The following is a 22,199-nucleotide window of genomic DNA, read 5'->3' on the forward strand; positions in this document are numbered from 1 at the left end:
TTTAGATATTTGCTCTTCAGAATAGCCTCCATTGCCTGTGGCACATTATTTTTTTCATAGGCATCAGGTTATTTTTTTTTCTGTTAATTATTCCTTATATTAGGAGATATCTCTAGAGCTAGTGTAGTCAAAGGCAAGAATGTGTAGGTTGCTTTCGGCTCTACTCCCTGTCTATATGGAGGAATTCCATTTTCTGAGCTGTAGTTTCAGATGTAGCACCTGTTGGGCAAATAGCTCAGGCCAGTGTGCAAGGCTGACATGTGACCTTCCTTTACTTCCTCTGTTTAAAACTACTCTCCAGGCCTGGCTCAGTGGCTAATGCCTGTAATCCCAGCACTTTGGGAGGCTGTGGTGGGAGGATTGCCCGAGGTCAGGAGTTTGAGATGAGCCTGGGCAATGTAGCAATAGCAAGATCCCATTTCTACAAAAAATTTTTAACAATAGCCAGGCGTGGTGGTATGTACCTGTGGTCTCAGGTACTTGGGAGGCTGAGGCGGGAGGATCACTTGAGCCCAGGAGTTCAAGGTTGCAGCAAGCTGTGATTGTGCCATTGCACTCCAGCCTGGGTGACAGAGGGAGACCCCATCTCAAAAACAACATGAAACACAACAAAAACTACTCTCTCCTGGAATGCCCTGCTGCCAAGGTTCTTCCCCTCCCCATCCTTGTCAGCCATGCCTTGGGGCATGTACTTCCCAGGATGCTCCACTGCAGGACTCCCCTACTGTCTGCTTATCTTATTTGGGAGTTACAAGCTTTGGAACTGGATTTGAAAGATGAAGATGAGGAATCACATTGAGCGTGTCTTGAAAAGCAGCATGTGTAAAACAGAGAGACAGCTCCTGATCTTAGTTGGTACAAGGCCAGAGTCTGATCCAGCGCGAGCCTCTCTTCTTTGTTCGGGTGGGCAGAGGTATTCTTTGAGATCTTTCATGAGGGAAAGCACAGGAGACCTGTCTTTCTGAGGCTGACTCCGTGTACCTTAGAGCTGCTGAACCTCTCTTCCTAGATTCAGACAATAGATTGTGTATCAGTCTAGGTGATATTCAGTATTTCCCCTTTGTGTGTGTGTGCATTTTTATATTTATTCAGTGTGAAGTTAGGAGAGCCTGTGTCAGGGACTACCAGCCATGTGTCATCTTCTTTTGTGTACTGGAATTCTATAAATATTTCTTTCCCATTCTGGCTTATATATTTGTAGTGTGATGGCTGCACCTTTAAAATCTGTCACAGGTTTTTTCGTCTCCTGAAGTTTTTTTTTCTCTTGTGCAAACTCATCATGTTTACGTCTCAATAATCCAGGTGATAAATTATGCAATTTATCTCTTGGCAAATGTCTTTCAGGGATAAACTAAAGTTTTTGCTGCAATCTCCTTGGCACCTCATATGTAGATGATATATCTTGACTAATATACAAATCACCTGAAGTAGTTACCCCCTAGGAAGGGAGGGGTTCCAGCAGTTATTTATGTGACAGACTCAGTTCTCTCTGGTGTAACTGCTAAAACGAAACACATGACCTGCCTTTGGAAACATGAAGGAAGCCTGTGTCTATGCTGCCCTTGCTTTAGCAGCCTCTGCTTGGTCAACTTCTGGTGAGTTTCACATCTCAGCACTGTGTTCAGCTTTTATGTTGGCTATATAAAAAATTAGATTGCTAAACATAGAAGAAAATGTGGAGGAAATATTTATTACTCAGTGGATAAAATTGCGGGCTCTGGAGTCAGACTGCCTGGATTTAATCTTGAATTGCATTTGTTTTTATTAAACAAATTGAAATGCTTTCTGGAACAAGGCAAGTTAAAAATAAAAAGGGGAAAATTAACTTTTGTATGTTCTGTATCTGGTCACCATCATGAGTTTTTTGTTGTTGTTTTTAAAGACATCTAATAGTTTCTGAGAGAGAGTGAGTAATCATTGAAAGCATAGACTTTGGAGTAAGACAGATCTGGGTTCAAATCCGGTGCCCGCCACGTATATCTATCACTTTGGGCATATCACTTCAGCTCTCTGAAACAGTTTTGTCACCTCTTACTTTCCTTGTGTAATTATTGTGAGGAATAAGAGTGATGGTACATCATATTGTACACTTGATGCAGGAAGCTCCCTGTAACTATTGGTTGCTATAGTTATTATTATCTTAAATTTTCTACATGGTAAAACTTCTTGTCTGCATATAATAATGTCTTTCAGGAATGATTTCTGGCATATATCTTAATACACTGACTTGAACTTCCAGGAGGTTCATTAAAACTATTTTATTTTAATTATCCTTATTTTATTCTTAATTTTAATGAGAAAATCTTCAGATTTTACCATAAGTAAGGTGTTAACATTTGTATAAGATGGACATTTTTTTAATCAGAGAAGTTAGATTGGTATCTATTTTTAGTGTAATAAACTTGTTACATTTTAAATATGGTAAATGGGTACTTTTTCCCTTCCTTCCTTCCTTCCTTCTTTCCTTCTTTCTTTCTCTTTTTATTTTTTTATTGAGATGGAGTGTCGCTCCGTTGCCCAGGCTGGAGTGCAGTGGCATTTTCTTGGCTCACTGCAATGTCCGCCACCTGGCTTCAAGCGATTCTCCTGCCTCAGCCTCCTGAGTAGCTGGGATTACAGGCTTGCCACCTGGCTAATTTTTTTTTTTTTTTTTTTTTTTTTAGTAGAGACAGGGTTTCACTGCGTTAGCCAGGATGGTCTCGATCTCCTGACTTCATGATCCACCCACTTTGGCCTCCCAAAAGTGCTGGGATTACAGGCATGAGCCACCACACCCAGCCTCTCTCTATGTTCTTTTCTTTGAAGGTTTGAAATACCTACTAAGTCATTTGGGTCTTTTCTGAAGTTACTTCTTTCAAAACTTTTATTTTATTCAATTATAGGCTTTTTAAAAAATAAAAACCCAAATTATCCATTTGAAGTTTCAAAACCTATTTAACAGTTGACATGTAGTATTTCACTTACACAATTTTTTAAAGTTTTCAAACTGTTTTATCTCTTTCCTCTGTTTTTTTTTTTTTTTTTTTTTCCTTTTAAGACAAAGTCTCACTCTGTCTCCCAGGCTGGAGCGCAGTGGCACGATCTCGGCTCACTGCAACCCCCGCCTCCCAGGTTCAAGCAATTCTCAAGCCTCAGCCTCCTGATTAGCTGGGATTACAGGTGCACACCACCATGCCCAGCTAATTTTTGTATTTTTAGTAGAGACGGGGTTTCACCATGTTGGTCAGGCTGGTCTCAAACTCCTGACCTCAGGTGATCCACCCACCTTGGCTTCCCAAAAGTGCTAGGATTACCGGTGTGAGCCACCGAGCCCAGCCTCTTTCCTCTGTTTTAAAAATTATTTTTCTTTTTTCTTGATTAGTTGCTGATTTTATGGTATCTTATTCTTTTCTCAAAAGCACCAGACTTTAAATTTTATTTCATTTTTAATTCTACAGCTTTTCTCTTTTCTGATTATCTTTTTAATAACAACTGGAGATATAACTTACATATACCAAAAAATTCATCATTTTAGGCCGGGCGCGGTGGCTCATGCCTGTAATTCTAGCACTTTGGGAGGCTGAGGCAGGCAGATTGTCTGAGCTCAGGTGTTCAAGACCAGCCTGGGCAACATGGCGAAATTCTGTCTCTACTAAAAATACAAAAAATTAGTCGGATGTGGTGGTGCACATCTGTAATCCCAGCTGCCCAGGACGTGGAGGTTGCAGTGAGCCAAAATCATGTCACTGCACTCCAGAAGGGGTGACAGAGTGAAACTCTGTTTAAAAAAAAAAAAAAAAAAAATTCACCATTTGAAAGTGTCTAGTGATTTTTAGCATCTTCCCAGAATTGTGCAACCATCTGATTCCTTACTTTTTTTACTTTTGCTTTATTGTTTTCTCCTTTCTGCTTTCTTTGAGGTTGCTTTTGTTCCTGTTCTTGCTTGTTGGGCTAATACTTTATTGTTATTTCTTTTAAAATAATGAAATAAAGTTTGTGCATTTATCCCCTTAACATAGCTTTGGCTACATGCAATCGATTTTGTTATATACTTTACTCAATTTTGATAGCATTTTAAATTAGTCTGTATAGAAAAGCTTAGTACGGGCAGGGTGTAGGGGCTCACACCTGTAATCATAACACTATGGGAGACAGAGGTGGGATGATCACTTGAGGACATGAGTTCAAGACCAGCCTGGGCAACATAGCGAGACCCCATCTCTACAAATAGAAAAAAATTAAAACATTAAAAATTTAAAAAGAAAAGTTTAATACAGAAGTATAAAAAAAGCATAGAACAGGCCAGGTGCAGTGGCTCACGCCTGTAATCCCAACACTTTGGGAGGCCAAGGCGAGCGGATCACCTGAGGTCGGGAGTTCGAGACCAGCCTGGCCAGCACGGTGAAACCCTGTCTCTACTAAAAATACAAAATTAGTCGGGTGGAGTGGTATGTGCCTGTAATCCCAGCTATTCGGGAGGCTGAGGCACAAGAATCGCTTGAACCTGGGAGGTGGAGGTTGCAATGGGCTGAGATCATGCCACTGCACTTCAGCCTAGGTGACAGAACAAGACTCTGCCTCAAAAAAAAAAAAAAAAAAAAAAAAGTATAGAACAGCTCAAAGAAAAATTTTAAAGTCACCTGTAATCCAATTATAAGTACATTTATATTTTGGCTTATTTCCTTTCAACCACTTTTTTTTGGCACATATAATTTAAAATGTATACCCAGAAATAAATATTTTACCAGTAGGCTCATATTGTGTTTTTTATTTTTTTAAGAAAGAAGCTTTATATGTGTTATGTTTAATTGCATAGACTCCCATTTAATTTAACGTTACTTAATTATTGTGAATGTTTTCCATGTCTTCAAAAACAACTTTTTGAGGCCAGGTGTGGTATCTCATGTCTGTAATCCCAATCATGGGTGGCTGAGGCGGGTGGATCGCTTGAGTCTAGGAGTTCGAGACCAGCCTGGCCAACATGGTGAAACCCTGTCTCTACAAAAAATACAAAAAATTAGCTGGCCGTACTGGCACATGCCTGTGGTCCCAGCTACTCAGGAAGCTTGAGCTCAGGAAGTTGAGGCTGCAGTGAACCTTGACTGTACCACTGCACTTCAGCCTGGGTGACAGAGTAAGCCCCTGTCTCAAAAAACAATAAAAAAAATAGATAAATATTGGAATTCATAGCTCAATTTTAAAATTGGCTTCTAAATAATAATACCTTATATTAATAGTAATGTGTCTCATTCATTTACACTGGTGTACATTTGGAAAATAACTGGGAACTGGCATTGCTCAAATAAGCATTGCAAAGGTTATAAAGTATTAGGTTATTGTCACTGAAGCATGGGGAATACCTTTTTCAAATTTAACTGGTGAAGACGAACTATTGGCCACATTTATGTTTTCAAATTGTAGAATAAATATGTACGTGAGTATGTATTTACATATTCAGCCTTATATTGTTTAATTCAGCATCTATTCAAAAACTGTCTTATCTAAAATAGTCTTACATTCTATCCCAGTTCTTGCTCTTTTTAAAGTAGAACCCATCACTTCTCGACTTAATTTTATGTATGTATGCATGTATATACATTTGCATATTGTCTGTCTACACTAGTCAGTTTTCTTGTAAGTCTGTGTCTGGCTTGGTGTCATGGTAATACTGGCCTCACATAATTAATTAGAAAGTGTTCCCTCCTCTTGCATTTTTTTTTTTGGAAGAGTTTTGAAGGATCGGCAGGCATATAAGAATAGATACTGTGTGATTGATTCCATTTATTTGAAGATAAACATGAGATAAGACTAATATATGGTGTTAGCAATTAGGAGGGGTTGTGGAGTGGGCTTCTGGGATACCTGTAATATCATCTTTCTTGACCTAGGTGGTGATGTTTGATCTAGATACATCTGATCACTGTTTCTGAATGTATGTTACATGTCAATAAAAAGCAATGTCATGCTAAGTGCAAGGCAGAAGACGTGGATTGCCCCCAGTGCAGGCAATAAAGGGGTACACTGTAGTAAATTGTAAAACAATAATAAAACAGGCTAAAAAAATTCTTTAAGGCTTTCATCTCTAATATCTGTTTGTACTTTAACTTATAAAAGGAAAAGGATTTTTTTTTATTTGTGGAAACATCATAATGAAAGGCAATTTATATTCAGTATACTTTATGAATTAATAGCTTACTTTGTACTATGGGGTATCTTTGTGCTGTCAATTAGATTTCATTTAATAACCTTTGAGGAATTGTATTAGACAAGATGGCTGTGTATAATTTGAGTTGAGAAACAGATTCACCTTCAGCCTAGAGCACAGATTGGCCTTGGAGTTAATTTAATTAATGAATTGTTCTTACCTGTTTCTGGGGGCAACTACTTAGCTGCCTCTATGTGATTCTACAATGATAAATAAAGGAACAGAGAGGCCGGGCATGGTGGCTCACGCCTGCAATCCCAGCACTTTGGGAGGCCAGTGTGGGTGGATCACCTGAGGTAAGGAGTTTGAGACCAGCCTGGCCAACATGGTGAAACCCTGTCTCTACTGAAAATTCAAAAATTAGCCAGGCACGGTGGTGGGCACCTGTAGTCCCAGCTACTCAGGAGGCTGAAGCTGGAGAATCGCTTGAACTGGGAGATGGAGGTTGCAGTGAGCCAAGATCAAGCCACCGCACTCCAGCCTGGGTGACAAAGCGAGACTGTCTCGAAAATAAATAAGGAACAGAGACAGCATCGGAGGGCAGCATCATGATATGGGGGCAAAGCAGTCCTGTGAACTGCTGTCTTCTCCCCTGGCTGATCATGTGTTAAGTTGTTATAGCCAATGGGTTAGGCGAATGCAAGTTTTAAAATGTTGCAGGTAACCTCCATTTCCGTGACCTAGTGTTTCCAAAGAGGGCAGCCTGTTAGGGGACTAACAGTTTAACCTCCCTTTTCGTCTAGTGGGAGGGACAATCTGAATAAGTGAGATGGGGAGAAGAAACTGAGGTTGTATGTCAGACCCTTCTGAGCATTCTCTCTTTCTGAGCAGGCTGTCCTCAGTTTTTTACATGATCTCTACTTAACAGAGCATTTCTAACCCGTGAAGGGAGGATGCAGGGTCAATCCATGGGGGAAAGGACTAGGCGAACAGATTGAATTTAGAGGTAGAGTGATTAAAAAGTACACTTGGGTGTTGATTCGAGCTACAGTCTTCAGTTTAGCTCCACCAATTCCACAGCTAATATTTTGATTTCCATCTTTCTGATTCCAATGTCTTTTTGTTCTCATTTGGTTTCAGAACTCAGAGAAATTGACAAAGGAGTGATTGATTATCATCCCTAATACTCCAGTAGTTGTGTTTAGGTCTGTTTATTTTATTTTATTTATTTTTTTGAGACAGGGTCTCCCTCTGTCACCCAGGCTGGAGTGCAGTGGTGTGATCTCAGCTCACTGCAGCCTTCACCTCCCAAGCTCAAGTGATCCTCTCACCTCAGCCTCTCAAGTAGCTGGGAGTACAGGCACTAAACACCACGCCCAGCTAATTTTTGTATTTTTTGTAGAGACAGGGTTTCTCCATGTTGCCCAGGCTGGTCTCGAACTCCTGGGCTCAAGTAATCCGCCTGCCTTGGCCTCCCAAAGTGCTGGAATTACAGGCGTGAGCCACCGTGCCTGGCCTTGGCCTCACAAAGTGCTCAGATTATAGAAGGTCTGTTTATGATAAATATTTATAGTTTAGTAGTATTTTTTAACCTAATCTGAAAGTCAGCCTTTTATTTGGAGAGTATAAACCATTTACATTTATAATCATAATTAATGTGTGTTTGACTGTTATTCTATCAATTTGATTTATGCTTTTAGATGCCACTTAATGCATTTAAAGTCATTTTGGTCAAATAGGTCTAATTGGTGGCAAGTCTGTCCTGCTGATTAATTAATTCTGTGTGGGGTCCTTCACTGCCAAGTATTAAGGTCATTTGCTTCAATCATATCTTATAGGTGCTGTTCCAGAATTCAAAGAAGAGAAACCGCAGCCGCAACCAAAACCACGTTCTGGAGCTGTGGAAGAAACATTTAGAATTGTTAAAGACTCTCTCAGTGATGATGTTGTTAAAGCCACTCAAGCAGTCTATCTGTTTGAACTCTCCGGTAAGGACTGCATCTGGTAATCTGAAGTTTTTATGAAACAAAATGGGGTGTTTCCTTTGGAAGAAAATCAGCCTCCAACAGTGATCCCCTGGATAGTTGGCTGCATTCAAGACCCTTACTCTTGAATGTAGACATTCAAGAACAGCAACTATAACTATTGATTTGTTTTTGTTGTTGTTGTTTCTTTGAGATGGAGTCTTTGTCACCCAGGCTGGAGAGCAATGGCATGATCATGGCTCACTTCGGCCTTGACCTCCTGGAATCAAGTGATCCTCTGACCTCAGCCTCCCAATGATTTTTATTTCTAGAATAAGATCAGTGCGTACGGACACATGTAAAGTAAAATTTTATTACAAATACTCCCAGTGTTATATAACTCTGGCATATTTGAGAGAAAATCCTGCTTAGAAGGGCATATGGATTATGACAGGTAATATGATACAGTAATTTATCAACCATAGGTACCTTGCCATTTTTATCTTTGACATTAACCATGTCAGTCTGAAGGTAGTCAGCTTTTTTTTACTTTTTTTGTTTTTAAAAATTTATTATTATTTTTTTGAGACAGAGTCTCACTTTGTTGCCCAGGCTGGAGTGCAGTGGTGGGATCTGGGCTCACTGCAACATCCACCTCCCGGGTTCAAGTGATTCTCCTGCCTCAGCCTCCCAAGTAGCTGGGATTAAAGGCACCCACCACCACACATGGCTAATTTTTGTATTTTTAGTAGAGGTGGGGTTTTGCCATGTTGCCCAGGCTGGTCTCAAACTCCTAGCCTCAAGCAATCCTCCTGCCTCAGCCTCCCAAAGTGGTGAGATTGCAGGTGTGAGCCATTGTGCCCAGATGGTAGTTAGCTTTTTAAAACCTCTTAATATTGTTCTTCTCCATATAAAATTTACACACGTTAATAATAGTGTAAGAACTAGCTGCCAGGGATGATGGCATGCAGCTGTAATCCCAGCTACTCAGGAGGTTGAGGCTGGAGGATCACTTGAGCCCAGGAGATCAAGACTGTAGTACACTGCAATCGCATCTGTGAATAACCACTGCACTCCAGCCTGGGCAACATAGTGAGACCCATCTCAAACAAATAAAAGTAAGAAACAGATAAAATTTGTGTTAAAAAAAAAAAGCTACCTCAGCCCCATTATACACAAACTTTTTTATTCTTCGTCCTCTCTGCTTTATCTTAATCCATCTTGCCTTCCTGTTCTTACTTCCTTGCCATCCTTGGAATTCATCATCCATGGCTTTAGTCACTCTCTTGCTTGTGTCCTAAACTTGCTGGACCCTTTGTGCTTATGACAGGTGGATGCCATCACCTGTCAAAAGCCTAGTCCTGGCTGAATCAAACTCTTTGGCTGCCCCACAGTTGTATCCAGGCTGCAAAGTTTTTGGGGAGGAAAGGAAAAAAAAATCACACCACCTAGGTGGATCTGTACCAGTAGAAATTGACTATTGCCCCACTTCAGCTGAGGTTTAAGCAACACTTCAGAATTCTGTGTTTTCGTGGGCAGCTTGCTGCTGCATTTTCCATAGTGACTATCTTAAACTTTCTCAGTGTTCCTGAAATCTCCCATCTCTCCCTTCACCTCTTCCCTGCCAGTGTCAGCAGATAATTCCACTTGCTCTTTGACAGAGGTAATAGAAACCTGCAGACAAAAATGCCTTCAGCTTCCTGCCATCAGATATCAAATCAACCATGATAGGCATCATCCTCGCCTCCTTCCCTCTTAGTAGAATGGAGCTCAGCTCTCCATCAGTGCATCTCAAGCTCTAACGTCTATACCAAGTACCTGGGATCTTCCTAAAATGCAAAATAATGATTCAGTAGGTCTGGAGTGGAGTCTGAGATTCTGCATGTCTGACAGGTAATGACAGTATTGCAGTCCATGGATCATACTTGGAAGCAAAGTTCTAGATCCCGTTTTCCCTGGCCTTCTCAGGAATTTTGTGCTGTTAATTGTACCTTGTCCTCAATCTGTTCATCTTGCAGCCTCCTTCCCAATGGTATTTTAATGTTCTCAATTCTTTTCTAACTTTAAAACAGAACCCAATGACAAGAACAAACCACACACCCCATCTTTTTTCTCCTTTTCACAGCCAGACTTATTTTCATCTACAACTCACTCCCCTGAACACATCCTGCTGATACCATTTGTTTCCATTTCACAGAATTGGTTTTCACCAAGGTCCTTGATGAATTCCCTGTCACCAGTGGGCATGTGTCATTCCTCCCTTGTGACCACTCTGTAGCATTTGATACTGTTGACCACACTTTCCTTCTGGAAATGCTCCTTCCCCAGTCCTTCATTGTAACCTCCTTGCTTTCCTTCCCTGCCTGTGATCACACCTTGTCAGTCTCCCTTGCTGGCTGCTTCTCCTCTATCCTTCCCTTAAGCAATGTTCTTCAGGTCACTGTCTCAGCACTCTTGACACTCTACTCCTGACACTTTCTCTAGGAAACCCCAACCATTCATGCGGCTTCAATGACCATATGAACCTGTTTCTAGCTTAGCCAGACTTCATTTGACATTTTTAGTTAACTGTCACAAAGATGCCTCAGCCTGAAAATGTCCAAAACAACCATTCCCAGGACCTACCTTTGCAATCACCCATTAAATCTGCTGAGTGTCTGGCTTGCTGTGTCTCTTGGGCAGTGTCGATCCACACCCTCTCTCTGCATGCCTCCTTGCCATGCCTTGAAAAATTGAGGAAATCCCTGGGTGGCTCACGCCTATTATCCCAGCACTTTGGAAGGCCGAGGTGGGCAGATCACCAGAGGTCAAGACCAGCTTGGCCAACATGGCAAAACCTCATCTGTACTAAAATGTAAAAATTAGCCGGGCTTGGTGGTGCGTGCCTGCAGTCCCAGCTACTTGGGAGGCTGAGGCAGGAGAATCGTTTGAACCTGGGAGGCAGAGGTTGCAGTGAGCCCAGATTGCATCACTGCACTCCAGCCTGGGCAACAGAGAAAGACTGACACAAAAAAAGAAAGAAAGAAAAAAGAAAAATGGAGGAAATCAAGCACTTTCTGCTCAGATCCAGGCAAGTGGATGCCATATCTGTCAAGATCAAGAAAAATAAAGTTCACAGCAGCAGGATTATACTTTGGTTGTCACAGACAAAGAGAAGGCAGAGAAACTGAAGCAGTCCCTGCCCCATGGTTTGACAGTGAAGGAGCTGAGATGAACCAGACATGCTGGTTTGAGCTGTATTAAAATTTTCAACGTTGCCTGTGATCCCAGCCCTCTGGGAGGCCGACCACTTGAGCTCAGGAGTTCGAGACCAGGCTGGGTAACATAGTGAGGCCCTGTCTTTACAAAAATAAAAATGAAAAATTAGCTGGATGTGGTGATGTGTGCCTATAGTCCCAGCTACTTGGGAGGCTGAGATGGGAAGACTGCTTAAGCCCAGAAGGTCGAGGCTGCAGTGAGCGGTGATCATGCCACTTCACTGTAGCCTGGGCAACAGAGCAAGACCCTGTCTTAAAAAATTAAAAATAAAGCAATCTGCTGTTCTTCAGTAGTCTTCTCTCACTTAAAAAACAAATCCACCCAAACCAAGAACTAGCAGATCATTCCTATATACCCTCCCCAGCTTTTCCTCTTCATATGCAGTTACCTAGTCTTGTGATTCTGCCTTGAAATTCTCTCTCAAATGTACCCACTTTTCTCCATGCCTCTGCCATGGTCCCAATCCAGGCATGCACCCTCAAGCTCCTGAACTATCCGAACACCATCCTTACTAGCCCTCTGTATCCTTTTATCTCCATGTATTATCTATACTGCAGGTGGCGCCACATGCAAACCTTACCATATCATCTTCCTTCCATGACACATCCTGTAGGATGAAGTCATTCAATCCTTTACACGACTGGCTGTGCTCAGACCTAGACTGCCTCACAAGCTCATCCAACATCCATCTACCTTCTAGTGCCACTGTGTTTTTTTCAGTTCCTCACACATGCTGCACTCTTGATTCTGGCTTTTTTGCATATGCTGTTCCCATTGCCTGAAATACTTTCCCTCTACCCTGTCCAGCTAGCTAATTCTTACTTAACTTTCAAATCTTAGCTTCAACTGAGCTTTCCTGACCCTTTTTGAAAATTTAATTTTGCATCGCAGTAAAAGATACATAAAATTTTAACCAAGTCTTGCTTTTTTTTTTTTCTTTTGAGGTGGAGTTTTGCTCTTGTTGCCCCAAGCTGGAGTGCAATGGCGCGATCTTGGCTCACTGCAACCTCTGCCTCCTGGGTTCAAACGATTCTCTTGCCTCAGCCTCCCAAGTAGCTGGGATTACAGGCACTCCCTACCACACCTAGCTAATTTTTTGTATTTTTAGTAGAAACAGGGTTTCACCATGTTGGTCAGGCTGGTTTCGAACTCCTGACCTCAGGTGATCTGCCCACCTCGGCCTCCCAAAGTGTCAGGATTACAGGCGTAAGCCACCATGCCCAGCCTGTTTTAACCACTTCTAAGTGTACAGCTTAGTAGCATTAAATGCATTCACACTGTTTTATAACAATCATCACCAGCTGGGCGCAGTGGCGCACGCCTGTAATCCCAGCACTTTGGGAGGCCAAGGTGGGCGGATCACGAGGTCAGGAGATCAAGACCATCCTGGCTAACACGGTGAAACCCCGTCTCTACTAAAAATACAAAAAATTAGCCAGGCATGGTGGCAGGCACCTGTAGTCCCAGCTACTCGGGAGGCTGAGGCAGGAGGATAGCATGAACCCAGGAGGCGGAGCTTGCAGTGAGCCGAGATTGTGCCACTGCACTCCAGCCTAGGCGACAGAGTGAGACTCCGTCTCAAAAAAAAAAAAAAAAAAAGAAAGAAAAACGAAACAAAAAAGCAATCATCACCATCTATCTCCAGAACTTTTTCATCATTCCAAGTGAAACTCTGTACCCACTAAACAGTAACTCCCATTCCCCCATCCCCTAGTCCCTAGGAACCACTGTTCTACTTCCTGTCTTTATGAGTTTTCTTACTCTGGGTATCTTGACTCTTTAATGTGCTCCCACATCACCCTCTACTTCCTCTTTTGTGAGTAGAACCATGGTTTTCTTTTTATTGAAGAGTCTGCAGACCCTAGCAGAATACCTGGACGTAATAAATATTTGCTGAATTTGACTGATGGAGGTCTGGGGATTTTAACTAGGGAAACAGCATTTTGTAAGATTATTCTAATTGAAGTAATTATTAAATTTAAGAAGAACAGGGCTTCTATGACATTGATTTCTATATGTTTATCTCTCTAGGTGAAGATGGTGGCACGTGGTTTCTTGATCTGAAAAGCAAGGGTGGGAATGTTGGATATGGAGAGCCTTCTGATCAGGCAGATGTGGTGATGAGTATGACTACTGATGACTTTGTAAAAATGTTTTCAGGTGAGTTTTCCAGTTTATTAGTTTACCTTATTGTTCAGAGAAAATTTAGTTCTGACATTTTGCTTTATCCCTTCCCAAATAATCAAGACTTGTAAATGTTGGCAGCAGTGGAATCTTAGTTTTGGGAAGGCTGTTCTTACTGTTGCCTCTATTGCCACTTCTCCCTCCTCTCACAAGTGGAAGGTAGATGTCAGAATTATTTTCTTCCATTACTGAGAAGCCAGTAATATAATGTTGGGAACAGTGAGATAATTCAAAGGGACTCCTGGGTGGGCTTCATCATATTAGCTGGCCTAAGGTATTATGTTTCCAATAACACCCCAGTCACTAGAGGCACTGAACTCAGTAGCAGCAGTTTGCTTATTGAGAGTAGGGTCATGCTTCCATCTTGCCAGCTGTTTCAATAGGAAACACATACCAGCCCTTGGCCATGGCCTAGTGACCCTGCTTTCTGTGGAGTCCTAAACCCAGAGAACCTTTTGTGTGATTTTCTATTCTGTCCATTTACCTCTAACTGTGCCAGAAAATTAAGGATAATTTTCTCTTTTCTACTCTTAGAAAACTACTCCAAATGATAAGTTAATTAACTCAAATTCTAAAAAATTAGAAGCAGCACTTGAAACTAAGCATAACATTCTGATCTAAAGAGTCTTTCACGGAGTGAATTATAAATGTTATTCAGACTTTGTTCTGTTTTAATCTTTTCTAAACAGGAACATGGTGTATTCTGTGCCCTCTAAGTCTTTCTTTCCAGTTCTAATTAAGGATGCTAATGGCCTGCATTCCATCTGAGCCAATCTGTATACGGTGTACTAATGATCAGCATTTCTTCAACTTTTCCCTTTTTTTATAGTGGCGTTAAATGTTCATATAAAAATTAGAAAATACAGGCCAGGCATGGTGGCTCATGCCTGTAATCCCAACACTTTGGGAGGCCAAGGTGGGAGGATCACTTGCGCCCAGGAGTTTGAGACCAGCCTGGGCAACATGGGAAAACCCTGTCTCTACAGAAAATACAAAAATTGGTTGGGTGTGCTGGTGCGCACCTGTAGTCCCCAGCTACTCCAGTTAAGGTAGGAGGATTGCCTGAGCCCAAGAGGTGGAGGCTGCAGTAAGTCGAGATAACACCACCGCACTCCAGCCTGGGCGGCAGAATGAAACCCTGTCTCAAAAAAAGAGAAAGTATACCTAAGAAAAAAGAAAATAAAATTATTTTTACCATACCACTGAAAGATGACCATAATATACGTATGTATGATGCTAAACGATAACCAAACCAAAATATGGTTTAGCATCTATATATGTATATTATGCTCATCTTATTATGGTTTGCATAATTTGGTTTAGCATCATACATATGTATATTTGTATGTGTGTATTAGTGTATATAAATATACATGTGTGCTTATAAAAACAGGATCATACCATTACTACTGTTTGGCAATCTTTTTCACTTAATACATTATAACATCTTTCAGTGTTTATCATTGGTTATCCCTTTAATGATTTTTTTTTTTGAGACGGAGTTTTGTTCTTGCTGCCCAGGCTGGAGTGCAATGGTATATAACCTTGGTTCACTGCAACCTCTGCCTTCTGGGTTCAAGCAATTCTGCCTCAGCCTCCAGGGTTGCTGGGATTACAGGTGCCCACCACCATGCCTGGCTAATTTTTTGTATTTTTAGTAAAGACAGGGTTTCACCATATTGGCCAGGCTGGTCTCGAATTCCTGACCTCAGGTGATCCACCCGCCTTGGCCTCCCAAAGTGCTGGTATTACAAGTGTGAGCCACTGCGCCTGGCCCCTTTAAATGATTTTTAATAGTTTAGTGTTTCTTCAGTGTTTCAACAACTATTTCTCCATAGAGCTTAAACACAGTGCTTTGGACACATTTAATAAATGCTCAATGAATGTTTGGTGAATCGGAATCTTATAAATATTTGTTTTAACATGAAGACCATTTAAAATAAAAATTTATTGTCAACTTCTAAATGGAAGTAACAGTAATTATGTATGATTTATTTACTGCATGATTGCTACAGGTTAAGCAATACTCCCAACAGTCCTTTCCAATAAAATATGTTCTCCATTTTATAGCAGTTAGTACTGAGGCTTTGAAAAATTAAATAATAAGCCCAAGGTCAGCTGATGAATGAGAAAATAGAGCTAGGATTTGAATCCAAGCTAACTCCAAAGCTTATGCTCTTCATTGTTATGCTAGTCTGCCCTCCAAAGGTGAAGAAATCAAGTGACTTCTTTCTTTAATTTACATTTCACTTATGTAGCATACATTTGAAATAATAGGCTTTCTATTGGTATCTTTCTTTGAATGTGGTCTTGGATTCACTGCATGAGGCCAGTTATATGAATTATTTAAAAAAATAGTTATTCTTATCAAGTATATTTTATAGGTATGGTTTAGATCGGGAACAAGTGAGTTTGCTTGTGCTTCTTATGTCCTTTTATTCTTACTGTTTATCCCATCTGCTTTTCTTTAAATGGGCACAATTTAGACTTTATATCCTAAGAATTCTCTTTAACGAAACCATAGTCATTTCTATGCCTAATTTATGTAGTAGATACATTATAAATACAAAAATTTAGGCCAGGCATGGTGGCTGCCTATAATCCCAGCACTTTGGGAGGCCAAGGCAGGTGGATGACTTGAGGTCAGGAGTTTGAGACCAGCCTGGCCTACAGGGCAAAACCCTGTCTCTACCAAAAATACAAAAATTAGCCGGGTGTGGTGGCACATGTCTGTAATCCCAGCTCTTCGGGAGGCTAGGGCATAAGAATCGCCTGAACCTTGGAAGCGGAGGTTGCAGTGAGCTGAGATCTAGCCACTGCACTCCAGCCTGGGTGACTAACTAAGACCCTGTCTAAAAAAAAAAAAAAAAAAAAAAAAAAAAATTAAAGCAACTAGTAACCAACTAATCAGAATCTCTCCTTTTGGCCAATAGAGGCCACTGTATGGTGGAGCAGTATGATAGAAATAAAGTAAATTGAGCAATATTACTTTACCTGAGGAGGGGGACGTGTGTGTGTGTATATAAAACATTGAGCTTACTAGCTTTTAAAAAAACTTCTGTTAAAACAGTATTGTTGAGGTCTAATTCACATGCAGTAAAATTTACCATCCTAAGTATAAATGATTTTTAATAAATTTATAGTTGCACAGCCATAACTACAGCCCAGTCTGAGAACATTTCATCACACCAAAAAATTCTCTCATGTCTTTTTGCAGTCAATCCTATTTCCATTCCTAAACCCCTAGCCAGCCAAATACTAATTTGCTCTCTGTCTCTATAAATTGCTATTTCTGGACATTTTATATATATGGAATAAAACAGTATATAGTCTTTTGCATCTAGCACCTTTTACTTAGCATAGGCTTTTGATATTCATTCATATATATGTTGTAGCTGGTATCAGTAGTTCGGTTCCTTTTTATTGCTGAATAGTATTCCGTTGTATGGATATACCACATGTTGTTTATTCACTCACCAGCTGATGGACACTTGGATTTTTTCAAGTTTTTGGCTATTATGGATATTGCTGCTATGAACATTCTCATACATGTATCAGTATGGATATTTGTTTTCATTTTTCTTGGGTAGATTTTTAAGAATGGAATTGCTAGGTCATATGGTAAGTTGATATTTAACTTTTTCTTTTTCACTTAAAATAAAATAGAGATAGGGTCTCGCTTTGTTGCCCAGGCTGGTCTTGAACTTTTGGGCTAAAGCAATCCTCCCACCTCAGCTTTCCAAAGTCCTGGGATTACAGGCGAGAGCCACTGTACCCAGCCAATATTTAACTTTTTAAGAACCTACCAAACTATTTGCTACAGTGACTATACCATTTTTATAGCCCCATCAGCAATGTATTAAAGTTCCATTTTCTCTACCTATTCACCAACACTTATTGTCTTTTAAAAACATTTTTTTTAAATTGCTCCTTGCAGAGCAGGGTTAACTCATAGGTAGTACACCCAGAGTTGGCTTGTTGTCTTTTTTATTATAGCCATTCTAGTAGGCATGTAGTGGTATCTCATATGTTTATTTATGTATTTATTTATTTATTGAGACACAGTCTTGCTCTGTCTCCCAGGCTGGAGTGTAGTGGCATGATCTCGGCTCACTGCAACCTCCACCTCCTGGGTTCAAGCAATTCTCATGTCTCAGCCTCCCAAGAAGCTGGGATTACAGGCATGCACTACCACACCTAGGTAATTTTTGTATTTTTACTAGAGATGGGGTTTCACCATGTTGGCCAGGCTGGTCTCAAACTCCTGGCCTCGAGTGATCTACCCACCTCAGCCTCCCAAAGTGCTGGGATTATAAGCATGAGCCACCGTGCCCAGCCTCGTGTGGTTTTAATTTGTATTTTGTTACTGATAGTGATGTTAAACATATTTTCATGTGTTTGATAGCTACTTATATTGGGTGAATTGTCTATTCAGTCTTTGCTCATTTTAAAATTGAGTTGTCAGCCAGGCATGGTGGCTCATGCCTATAATCCCAACACTTTGGGGGGCCAAAGAAAGAGGATCACTTGAGGCCAGGAGTATGAGACCAGCCTGAATAACATAGTGAGACCCTGCTTCTACACACACACACACAAGTAAAATTGAGTTGTCTTTTTAATACTGAGTTGTCAGATTCTTCATAAATTCTGGATGCATGTTATTTATTGGATATGTGATTTGCAAATATGTTCTCCTAGTATGTGGCTTCTCTTTCCATTTTCTTAAAAGTATCTTTTGTATTACAAAAGTTTTTTGTTTTGATCAAGTTTAATCTATTATTTTTTCCTGTTATCATTCATGCTTTTCCCACTAAATATTTTCTTTTTTACCATTGTGAATGAAATGATTGTCGTTAGTTTATTTCCAAATTGCCTGTTTCTGGTATATATACCTATAACTAATTGTTGTGTATTGCTTTTGTATCATTTGAATTAATCAGTGAAGCCATTTTGTAGCTGGGATTTTTTTGTAGGAATATTTTTAATTAGTAATTCAATTTCTAGTTTTATGTCAATAGCTTTTTAAAAACAGCTTTATTGAGATATAATTCATATACCATACAGTTCACCCATTTAAAGTGTACAATTCCTCTGTTGCTTTTAGAACATTTTCCTCATCTCAAAAAGAAACCTCCTACCCATTAGCTGTCAACCTCATATCCCTCTATATCCCCACCTCTACCCCTAAACAACCACTAATCCACTTTCTGTCTCTGCCTATCAGCTGTCAGTGTAATATCCCTCAATATCCCCACCACCAGCCCTAAGCAACAACTAATCAACTTTCTATCTCTATGGTTTTCCCTATTCTGACTTTCGTATGAACTGAGTCATGTAATATGTGATCTTTTGTGACTGGCTTCTTTCACTTAACATAATGTTTTCAAGTTTCATCCTTGTAGTAGCATGTATTAGTATTTCATAACCTTTTAAAAAATAATTAAAGTGAAATTCAGATAACATGCAATTAGTCATTTTATTTTTTATTTTATTTTTTGAGACAGAGTCTCTCTCTGTCACCCCAGCTGGAGTGCAGTGGTGTGATCTCAGCTTACTGCAACATCTGCCTCCTGGGTTCAGCAATTCTCTTGCCTCAGTCTCCCGGGTAGCTGGGATTACAGGAGCCCACTACCACGCCTGGCTAATTTTTGTATTTTTAGTAGAGACAGAATTTCATCATGTTGGCCAGGCTGGTCTCGAACTCCTGACCTCAGGCAATCCTCCTGCCTCGGCCTGCCAAAGTGCTGGGATTACAGGCGTGAGCCACCAGGCCTGGCCGCAATTAGTCATTTTTAAGTGTACAGTTCAGTGACATTTAATATATTCACAGTGCTGTGCAACCACCCCTTCTCCCTGGTTTCAAAACTTTTTCATCACTGCAGAAGAATACCTGTACCATATGTAAGTAAGCACTTCTCATTCTCACCTCCCCTGGCAACCACTAATCTGCTTTTTCTCTGTTGATTTGCATATTCTGAATATTTTAAACAAATGGAATCATGCAATATGTGACCTTTTGCATCTGACTTATTTTACTTAGCATAATGTTTTTGAGGTTCATCCAAGCTGTAGCATGTATCAGTACCTCATTTCTTTTTCTGGCTGAATATTATTCCATTATATGGATTTACCACAATTCATTTACCTATTCATTTTTTGTTTCTGCTGTCCGGCTATTATGAATAATGCTTCCATAAACATTCATATACAAGTTTTCGTGTGGATATATGTTTTCATTTCTTTTGGCTATCTACATGGGAGTAGAATTCTAGGTCATAATATAATTTTATGTTTAACTTCTCAAAGAATTGCCAAAAGGTTTTTCATAGTGGCTGCATCATTTACATTCCCACCAGCAATGTACAAGGATTTCTATTTTTCCATATCCTTGCCCTTACCAACACTTCTTTTTTGTTATTATTTTGTTTTTTCATTATTGCCACCCTAGTGGATGTGAAATGACATCTTATTGTTTTGATTTGCATTTCTCTAATGACAAATGATATCATACATTTTTTCATGTGCTTATGGATCAAAGGTATTTCCTTGGAGAAATGTCCATTCAAGTCCTTTGCCATTTCAAAATTAGGTTGTCCTTTATTATTCAGTTTTAAGAAATTCTGGCCAGGCGCAGTGGCTCACCTGTAATCCTAGCACTTTGGGAGGCCGAGGCGGGCAGATCACTTGAGGTCAGGACTTTGAGACCAGCCTGGCCAACATGGTGAAACCCTGTCTCTACTAAAAATACAAAAATTAGCCGAGCGTGGTGGCAGGTGCATGTAATCCTATCTACTCAGGAGGCTGAGGCGGGAGAATCACTTGAACCCAGGAGGCGGAGGTTGCAGTGAGCCAAGATCACGCCATTGCACTCTAGCCTGGGTGACAGAGAGACTGTCTCAAAAAAAAAAAAAAAAAAAAATTCTTCATATATTTTCAGTTATGTTTCATCAGATACATGATTTACAAATGCTTTTTCACATTTTTTGTAGGTTGTCTTTTCACTTTCTTGATGATATATTTTGAAGCACATATGTTTTTAGTTTTGAAGTTCAACCTACCTATTTTTTTTGGTTTTTACTTCCAGTGTCATATATAAGAATCCTTTGCCAAATCAAGGTTAGGAAGCTTTATCCCTATATTTTCTTCTAAGAGTTTTGAGTTTTACCTCTTACATTTAGGTTTATGATCCATTTTAAGTTAATTTTTGTAGATGGTAGGAGAGTCCAACTTCATTCTTTTGTATGTGGATATCCAGTTATCCCAGCACCATTTGTGGAATAGACTGTTCTTTCCTGTGTTAAATGGTCTTGGCACCCTTGTTGAAGATCAGTTGACTATAGATACATGGGTTTAGTTAAACCCATAGATGTATAGGTACAGTTAATTATAGAATTACCAAATAACTCAAAATTTCTACTTGTAAATATATACTCAAAAGAATTGAAAACAGGCACTCGAACAAATAAATGTACCTGCATATTCACAGCAGCGATATTCACAATAGGCAAAAGACAGAAACAACCCAAATGTCCATTAAGGGATGCATGGATAAACAAAGTGTGGTATATACATATAATGAAATAGTAGTCAGCCATAAAAATGAATGAAGTACTAATACATGCTACACCATGGGACATTATGCTAAATGAAAAAAGCCAGACACCAAAGATCACATATCGCAGAAATTCTTTTATATTAGATATCTAGAATAGATGCATCCATAGACAGAGAGCTGTTGGTGGTTGCCAGAGTCTGGAGGCAGGGGGAACTGCTAATGCTGAATCCCTGAGGGTTTCATTTTGGGACGATGAAAATGGTTGAAACTAGATAGATACCACGTGTTGTGTGGTGGTACACAACATTGTACCTGGACTTAAATGCCACTGAATTGTTTCTCTTCCTTTTCTTATAAGGGCACTAATCCCATCATTCCGGCTCCATCCTCATGATTTCACCTAAACCAAATTATTTTCCCAAGGCCCCACTTCCTGAGACCATCACACTGAGGGCAAGAGCTTCAAGATATGAAGTTTGGGGGGAATGCCAACATTCAGTCCATGACACTAAGCCAAGTCTTCCTGTACTCTTCCCATAGCTTCTTGATGCAGTTTTCTACGTTGTCAAATGTATCAGCTCATGTCAGTCCACTTTTTCCCTGGAGCCCTTTGTCTTCATGTTATAATCTAGACCTGAAGCTCATTAAGCCTGCTACACAGCTGTTGTCCTAGAAATTTAACTCTCTCTTGCATTGAATCGCCTGTTTCCTGGATCCCATGTCTTCTTTCTTCCTTTATATCTTCATTTTGGTGGCACACATCGTCCAGTAGTTTCATGAGAAAGGATACATTAGAGATAATTTTTGTGTGTATCTGAAACTACTGTTCCTCTACCAACTCTCTTGATTGTTTGTCTGGGTAGAGATTTCCAGGTTGCAATTCATTTTCCCTCAGAATTTTGAAGCCATTGCTTTATCATCTTAACATTATCGTTGAGAATTTGATGTTGTTCTTCTTAATCTTTTCTATCTACCCCGTCCTTTCTGAAAGTTTTTGAAATCAGAGACATATTTCTCTGTGGTGGTCTGATATTTCACAGTGATAAAAGGTAAATGTCATTTTCCCAGCCCCTTGAAAAGTTCTTATATTATTTCTTTGAGAGTTCTCTGTTTT

The 22,199-nt window shown here is 40.1% G+C and overlaps 1 protein-coding gene and 1 pseudogene across 4 annotated transcripts in view; both read left to right on the top strand.

Annotated features, from left to right (window-relative positions):
- Positions 1-22,199, top strand: part of HSDL2 (hydroxysteroid dehydrogenase like 2) — a 97,791-nt gene that overhangs the window by 72,238 nt on the left and 3,354 nt on the right. For all 4 annotated transcript variants that reach the window (XM_054500533.1, XM_054500534.1, XM_054500535.1 and 1 more), the window contains 2 exons: positions 7,963-8,112; positions 13,378-13,506. In XM_054500533.1, the coding sequence (XP_054356508.1) occupies positions 7,963-8,112; positions 13,378-13,506 (279 nt within the window). The remainder of the gene's footprint in view (positions 1-7,962; positions 8,113-13,377; positions 13,507-22,199) is intronic.
- LOC129044410 (large ribosomal subunit protein eL38-like) lies at positions 9,971-11,380 on the top strand (annotated as a pseudogene).

This window comes from Pongo pygmaeus, chromosome 13 (assembly GCF_028885625.2).
Source record: "Pongo pygmaeus isolate AG05252 chromosome 13, NHGRI_mPonPyg2-v2.0_pri, whole genome shotgun sequence".
Classification (NCBI taxonomy): domain Eukaryota; kingdom Metazoa; phylum Chordata; class Mammalia; order Primates; family Hominidae; genus Pongo; species Pongo pygmaeus.